Source organism: Aythya ferina (assembly GCF_964211825.1).
Source record: "Aythya ferina genome assembly, chromosome: Z".
Lineage (NCBI taxonomy): Eukaryota > Metazoa > Chordata > Aves > Anseriformes > Anatidae > Aythya > Aythya ferina.
In genome coordinates this window covers 71,705,241-71,713,579 of record NC_140299.1, presented here as the reverse complement: position 1 = coordinate 71,713,579, position 8,339 = coordinate 71,705,241, and the positions used below count along the sequence as shown (strand labels likewise).

At 45.2% G+C, this 8,339-nt stretch overlaps 1 protein-coding gene across 10 annotated transcripts in view; it reads right to left on the bottom strand.

The window, feature by feature from the left end:
* Window positions 1-4,905: 4,905 nt before the first annotated feature.
* MOB3B (MOB kinase activator 3B) overlaps window positions 4,906-8,339 on the bottom strand; it is a 98,405-nt gene continuing 94,971 nt past the window's right edge. For all 10 annotated transcript variants that reach the window (XM_084504795.1, XM_084504791.1, XM_084504796.1 and 7 more), the window contains one exon: window positions 4,906-6,879. In XM_084504795.1, coding sequence (XP_084360921.1) covers window positions 6,850-6,879 — 30 coding nt within the window. In that variant the 3' untranslated portion in view covers window positions 4,906-6,849. The remainder of the gene's footprint in view (window positions 6,880-8,339) is intronic.

Sequence of the window (8,339 nt, the reverse complement as noted above, 5' to 3'; positions counted from 1 at the left end):
AGGTGACTTTTTCATTAGGATTAACTGTGCAGCTCTGACAGACATGTGCGACTTCAAGTGTGTAAAGCGTGAGAGTTATGAGATTGCATGGTTTGTGTGTTTCTCTCATCATTCACTAAGATAAACACTCATCCAGTGAAGTCAAAAGCAAGTGATTCTCTCTTTCCATTAGAACAGCATAAATTGCAAATACATTTATTTCAATAACCACTCATCGGCAGGAATCAGAACAGAACAATTTGTGGAAACGTCAGATTTCTACCTCCTGAGCCCACGAGAGACCAAAAGACTGTGAGAGAAATGCACATCATTGCAGCAAAAGGCTGCTAGACTGTGATGTATTTCTTCTTACAGCAGGAGAGTGGCTTGATTTACTGCTTCTGCAACGAGATGCCACCTCCCCTCCTAACCGCTGCCACTCCTAGTGTCGTATTTATTACTGAATGGTTGATAATTACATGGTGCATGGTTTTCAGGGACGTGAGCAACATGCAGCTTTTACTCTGCTGATAATGGTGCCATGCAAACACATGCACCCGGCATGTGACACCTTCGGATTACCAGCCAATTAACTCAAATTGCTCTAAATTGCTGTGATCTATTAAATGCAATCCAAGGGCTCAAATCATGAGGTTCGTCTGCCGCAAGTCAGAACCACCTTTTCACTCATGCAGAGCTCTCTGTTTTCCGTGGCATCTCCTGCTCGTTTTCCCTCACTGCTGCTTTGTGCTGGCCCTGGGAGCTGCACAGAGCAGTGCATACAACAGGGAAGGCCGAATCCTGCCTCGCCACCACATTGTGCAGCTGCAGACGATGCCACGCCATCCCAGTGACAGCAGAAGATGCAGCTGACACAACTTCTCCTGTGTAAGAGGCAGCCAGCCTGCCCTCTCCCCTGCCGCTTCACTCCTGCTCAGGCTGCTGCAGTCCCAGAGCCTTCTTTGGCTTTCTTTGCCCGTAGGGATGGTGGATGGGTCGTGGTAAACTCGGTGTCCAGCAGGACCCCCAGGCCCCGTTCTGCTAGGCTGCTGCCCAGCTGGGTGGCCCCAGCCTGTTCCCAGGTGCAGGGCTCTGCTTCTCCTTTTGTTAAATTCCACGGGATTCCTGTTTTCCAATTACTCCACTCATCCTAGCATCCTAATACTCAGCTCCCCAAAGAGGAGCCTAAAGAGAGCTCCTCACCCCAAGTCTGGTGTCAGGTCTTCTCTCGTGGGCTGTCTCTGCCTTTCCCAAAGCCACTACTGACCCCAGCTCCTTCTCCCTTGCCTCACTGCTCCCCTCCAGCTCTGTAACTGACCCGTGTCCAGCTCCTGCTCTCCCATCTCCCTGCAGCACCACGGGTGCCCCGACTCTGCTCCCCCTCCAGCTATGCTCCCGTACAGCACATAGGCACGTGAGCCTATCAAGAAATTTCACCCTGCAGCACGGAAAACACTGGCATTTGCCTTCCCAGAGAATCAGGATTCCAAACAACTTCACAACACTCCTGTGAGATTACGTTTCTTTTATTCATGATATTTGGATTTTATAGCTTCATCCACCAGGATTGACTTGAAAAGCAGTCTTTCACGGTGTCCTTTTCCTTTAATGACTATAGCAGTTAGTGTTGGTCTCTCTTCTCAGACAGCTGAATCCCCATTTAACAACAAGCAGAACAAAAAGAGACTAAGACACATCTAACATCATTAAAAAATATTCAAATACCAAACAGCACTGATGAAGAGGAAAATGAATTAAGCATTTATTTGTTAGAAATATCCCCTTAAAAATAGCAAAAGAAAAATATATATTCTGTGGGAATGTGTGGGGATTATACGCGTACCTATTTACACACCGATACTTCCACATCAACATCCTCACCAAAACACACATGCACACGCACGCACTCGCACACACACATTAGACTGGAAAAGTAATTATTTTTATTTTTGTTGTGGTTTGTTGTTGTTGTTGTTGTTTTGGTGTGTGTCTGTGTGTTGTTTACTTTTCCCCTGGGATAATATTGTTGCATCTTTTTACTATGTTGTATTTGTCTTTAAAACAGGAAAACTAATTAAAATAGAAAAGAAACAACTACTTTTAAGAGCTCAAGCTTATTTGATTAATACCCTGAAAAGCACTGCTTTTCTCATTAGCATAAAATACATGAAAAATCAAGTTTAATCATTTTGGATTTGAACGTGTACCACTACCAGGTTCTTACTACTGATTTGGCTTACTTTGCCCTTGGAACTACTTGTGTAATTATTAAAAAATACCTTTAATTTCTCCCAAGATATAGGAAAAAATGTCTGATCACTGACCACTTGTATACATCTGATCCCCCAGTGTCATCCCCTTTCTAAAGCACTTGAAGCATGTCATATAGTGGCAAACATATTCCTGTTTTATACATAGTGCATTCTGTTTCGCAGTGCTTGAAGGCAATTCCTGCCCTCTGCTTCTGCTCTTCTGAAGAGAAAATGGAAAAACAACCCTTGGTGGTATCTCATCAGAGGGCGTAGGTGAGAGCTGTCCCTCTGGAGGCAGAGAGGCGAGAAAGCTCATCTTCAACACAACATCATCCTTGGAGAGGTACAGAGAAAATTAAGAGGCAGAAGGTCAGCTCTAAGCCCTCACACCCAAGGTATTTTCAGAAACCCCAAGAACATGTAGGAATGACAAGAAGCAGAAGGAATGGCCTTTAGTGGGTGGCTCCAGAACGTGTAATTTATTCAACCCAAGTGCAAAGGTGCTGAAGACCCTGTTCCATATTTAGGAGAGAAAGCAACCGGAGACCTTGGACCTTCATCTAGATCTCTCTGGCTGAGAGAAGGCCGCCTTTAGCTGGAAACACCCTGGAATCGCCATTGGTAAGAGCAAAGACCTGAGAGGATATTGCTAACAGTGACTTGGCTACTTGCTCCCCAGATACCAAGGGCACCATTCCCCCCGTCTCCTTCTACGCAGCCCTGGGAATTTTCCTGTGCATGACTGCTGCAAGGATGCTCAGCGTTCAGCCCTTAGGTCTCTGCTTGTCTTCAGTAGTTGCCTGTAGGTCCCACCGAGTTACATTAACTGCTTGTCTCCTGTCTCCCTGCCCTGTTAATGACGAGTCAGGAAAGTTGAACACCTTGTATGGTGCAAGCTTTGCTGCTTAGAGCTTGAGTTCTTGGCAAAAGCTCATTTCCAGAGGTACCTTCTCTCAAATCCAATGGAAATCATCATTTTCACTGCTATCAGCAAAAAAAACTCCCCAGTAGTCCCTGGGACTCCATCCTTCCTACAGCCCAAGAGAGGTTAAGATCTTTTTCAAGTTACATTGTCACTGCAGTGTAGCACTAACCTATGTTCACACAAAGCAGCAGTTCATTACAAAATCCCTTATTACAGAGACAAATCAATGAAGGCTATTAAGTCTATAATCACTGAAGGCAATTTTGGCATCACAGGAGCCTTTCACACTCTGAAGTAAAGCTGGCTGTGGCCTCAATCAATTAAAGTGATCCCAATTACATTGCCTTGAAGCTCAGCACTAACAACATCTCTTAAGGTAACTGCCAGACTCAAGAGTGTTGCGGTTTTTGTTTGTTTGTTTGTTGTTTTGTTTTGTTTTGTTCTGTTTTGTTTAGTTTTGTTTTGTTTTTAGGCAGGAAAAAAACAAAACAAAACAAAACAAAACAAACAAAAAAAAAAGACCTAATTGAAAGACTGGAAAGGTGGAAAGGTGAGTAAAAGAAACAAAATAAAACCAAACTAAACCAAACAAAAAACATAATCCCAGAACCACATGAAATGCTGTTAAAACACAGGCTGGGGAATGGTTAGGAACACATATAATTGGTAAGATCAAGCAGAAAGATTTTCTCAGTAGGCGAAATGAGTGTCTTTGCATACAGTTGCATTTAAGCTATGGTTCTCGTAACGTATCCTGAGGAATTGCATAAATCAGGACCTGTGATTAACAACCAAAACAAGACACTGGATGTGGCCCTGAGCAAATTGCTGCTGAAGCCGGAATCTGTCAGATCTGGATCCAACAGGGTGCGGCCCCTCTCTTCCAGGGGAGGAGGAAACCAGGGAACACGGCACTGCCATGCGGCGATGCCACCTTCCGGACATCATTCCTGCCAGGACATCAAATACCAGGCACAGGAAAGGGAGGGATGGCACGAGATGGTGAGGCCATGGCCCAACACCTCTGCAGCAAAGGCAGGGCTTGTTGGAGACAGCTGGGCAAAGGCCCAAGCCCGCCACGTGCAGGAAGTTTATTTCATCACCTGGCAAACTCCAGCTTCCCGGGTTCTCTGCAGTCTCTTCAGGAGCGGGCAGGTCTGAGATGCCCAGACGTGAGCCTGCGCTTAGCCTGGCACAGATGGGAAATGAGGAGGGTGCCAGGAAGCCGCTCCCCTGCCTCCTGGGCCATGGCTTGGGCCAGTGCCCGTCACCACACCACGGGTGCTGACTGCAATAGCTACAGGCTCACGGGGAAAATACAAGCTGGAGCAAAGCACCAGAGCGAGTAACCAAACCGAGCACGTTCTGTGGCTGGTTCAGCTCCTGGGCTGGAAGGGCTTTTCCATGAGACCCACAGGAATTTTGTCCAGGTCCAACACAAGTCCCTCAGGAGTCCTTCCACTCTGCGTTTCCCTCCTTTGCCTCACAACACGTGCTTCACCACAGAAGAGAACAGAAGAGTTTAGGAAACTGAAAGACTCTGTTAGAAGAAGGAAAATACTCCAGCAGTTTTGCAAACACACTGAGATTAATGCATTTACAAGAAGATTATCTTAAAGTAATTAAAAGCAACTGGGAACAAATTCTGCTGTGTTTTCAAACTCCACTACAGCAATTAGACTGAAGACAGCACATGGTAGATAGCACAACAGAATGAAGAGTAGATTATTTTATGCATAAAATGCGATCTTTTTCAATTTATGTAGTGGCTCTGATCTTTTCGTTAATCTTTAGCACAGAGCATGGCAGTGCTGCTCAGCCATAGGACCACCAGATGGGGCTGACTGCAGTGAAGTTCAAGCGCAGCAGGGCAGTGACCGTGCTCTTCACAGCAGGGTAGGAGAAACCCTGCCACATGCAACTGATGTTGCAAATCCAGGCAGTCCTCATCCACACGTCCTGTGAAGCCTTCTTCCACAGACACCTTTATCCTCCGTCTTTAAAATGAAGCAGCTAAGCTCAGCAGCAGCTATGGCAGTGAGTTCCACAAGCTGGTTTTATCCCGCAAGAGTGCCAGCGCCCCGAAAATTATACGTGTATTGCAGTCCCCAGAGAATTAACCTGATTGCAAAGACCACTGAAGGAGGTAGGACACTCCAGACCACTCCCTTGGAAGCAAAGGACAATGCTGCTTGTGTCATCCTAAAGATGCAGAAGTGTCTCCACCTAGCTACCTGGGATGTTCACAGACCAAGGCCCTGTGTCCCAGCAAGGACGTGATCACCAACACTTACAAGCTCTGTTTTAAGCAAGCAAGCAAATCAGAATACACCACAACATGAGCCAGGAAAGGGTTGCTGTTATGCTTGATTTCTGCTACACCCCTATTTCAAATGTCCCAGACACTGGATGCTTTACGAGATCTGCTTCTGAAAATGCCTCAGAAGAAATAAACAAAACCAACACTCTTGAGGGGAAGGCAGCAACAGGGTTCAGCACTCACCAAGGAAGAGTAATCTCTAACTATAACAAAAATGTGCAAAATGCATTAGAAGGCACAGAATACATAGGTGTGTTCCACTTGATCCCCATTTATTCAGCTAAATCTCTCTTGTGATCTGTTAAGTATTGCTTAAAAAAAAAAAAAAAAAAAAAAGGCTTTTATTGGGCATATTTACATAGAAGACTGGATTTACTGCAATGTAGCCTTCCAGGCTGTCCACCAATGTGTTACTAAGCTGGGCTGGGAAGTGCAGAAAATAATGTGAATTACTCCACTGGGGAAAGGAGCCACATGGTTGGACACTGTTTAGATGCGACAGAGATTTTCATTTAGTCCCTCCTGCCCTGACTGTTACATTACTCATCTTTATCTCCTGATTACCAACATCAAATTTATTTCTCCCTGAAAATATAAAACTTTAAGGTGAATGGGTGGGGTCCTTTCTCTAAGGGGATAGGAGGACATCATTTACAGGACAGATCAGTGCACTTCATAGGGTATTTCATGACAATGCTGACTATGAATTGCTTTTTTATGTAATGCAGCAACACCAACCAGATTTCCTGTCCATTACAGCAAGAATTCAAAGGTAAGACATCAACACTGCAGTGCTGTATCTGGGTGTACACTCAGGTAGCTGGGATCAGAGGCTGCCCCACTGTCACCCCACTACGAGTCACACCAAAGCACAAACCATCTGATCAGCAAACGGACAGGGCTGTGTTCCTGGAAAGTCACGGCTCGCTGGGATTTGGGAATGGTGGCCAAGCCTTGGGTGGTGGTGAAGGGAGGGAGACATGAAAGGCTGTGAGTCTTCTGCGATTCCAGGCTGCCTTGATAACGTGGAGGTCAGCCCGGGGGGACAAATTTCAGTAAAGCATTAGCAGCAGGAAGGTGTTCTGTCATCATTCATGGCTGAAGAGGTTCTTATCCCTAACGAAGGAGCTAGAACTAATACCAAGTTGATTCTTCTTTTTCTCACTAACCCACGTCGCTCGGATGAGGTTCTAGCAGCATATTCAGGGTTAAGCACACGGACAGCAGTGGGAAGCTTTTGTGAAAGTAACTGTGGTTCCCAGCTTCTCAGCTTTCCTGGATTAACAAGCAGGTTCATTCTGCGAGGGCTGTCATGTTCTCGAACTCTGCAGCAAGACGAAAATTGGACTTTGCTTTTCTTCAGTGGGTGTTTTTTAGTGACACATTCTGGTTGTCATCTCTTTCTGTAAAACAAGAAGGGAGATTAAATAGCAAAGGGCATTTGTTGTAAAGTATGCATATTCCTCTTCCCAATTACCATTTCGGCATCTGTGCAAACTCACCTATTTTTATATGCCACCATCCTTCTGCTCCTCTCTGTCACTTTCAAGGACAATGAACGTAATTGGCAATTAGCATGCTGCTTTCTGTCACTGTTGACAGCTTTAATACCTCACTAATTCCCTAGCCCTGCCATATAAATGGTGCTGCATCCCACACAAAAGGAATAAATCACCTGACAACGTACTCAGAGGTATAAAACTTCTAACTTAATGTGAGAAAAAGGATTCCACTGTACCTACATCCAACAAGAAACGTGGAGATACATTTCTATCTAATAATTTCTGCCTGGAAATTACGGACACACAGGGCAAGGCTCTTCCAGGACTCGACCAGAGCTGTGGAATTTGACCATGATGGCATCTGGGAGCATTCAGACTGCATTAGGAACTGGGGCCTGGGATCCACCATGGGATTTTATTTTATTTGACTTATTTATGGGCATTTTGATGCACACTGTCTGGTAGCTGACTATCCTATTCTATACAATCCTTCATGCTGGTCAGCAGAAATGCTGGAAAGAAGTATCAGATGGGTCTGTACTTTTCTAAATTTCTGTCAGAATTTGGAGGTGAAAATGTGTCTTGCTCTGAACAAAGGTCAAGTCTTCTGTGGGAACAGGGGCATGTTAAGATCAAAATTCTGTTATTTTGTATGGTTTTGGCAAAAGATGTAGGAATAAGGAAAGAAGCCCCGGATTTGAGGTCAGGCTTGAAGGGCTGAAGCACCTACAGGTCAGTGGGGCCATGCAGATTCTACCTTTGGCTCTTCTTTCAGTGTCTCCAGACCTGTACAGCATTTCCTACGGAAATTAGATTTACCAAGCTGGCAGAAGTTTCTAAAAATCGTAGCTTGCTTGAATAATTTGTTATGTGTGTCAGAATATAATGTAAAGGCCTTGGCAGTCTCTCGGCATAGCAGGTAATTTATTACTTAAAACATGGAATTGTAGGATTTCTTTCCCCTTCCAGAGCTTTAATTGGTTTCTGTTCCTGGTTGTTTCACAGACTATCTTACATCACCTGTTATTTTGCTGTCATGCAGGTAACAGAATGGGATATTGTCATTTGCAGCTGCTATAAAGGCAATGCAACTAGTCCAGCAATTTCTAGGGTTGTCTGTAATACACACAGTGATCCACACAGTAATCCAAACGGGTACTTGATTCTCCCTCTCACTTGTTAAAGGTGATGAAGGTAAACTGTTGTGGAAGGATCTGTCCCCTTTTCCTGTTAAATGTTGGATGTGCTCTGCCACCCGTGAGTTTTGGTGGCACGGCAGTGTCCCCAGAGGCGTTTTTGCCAGCCGGGGACCTGCGGTGTGTCTCTGTGCTCCCAGCTGCCTCCACGCGGTGGTGCCAGGC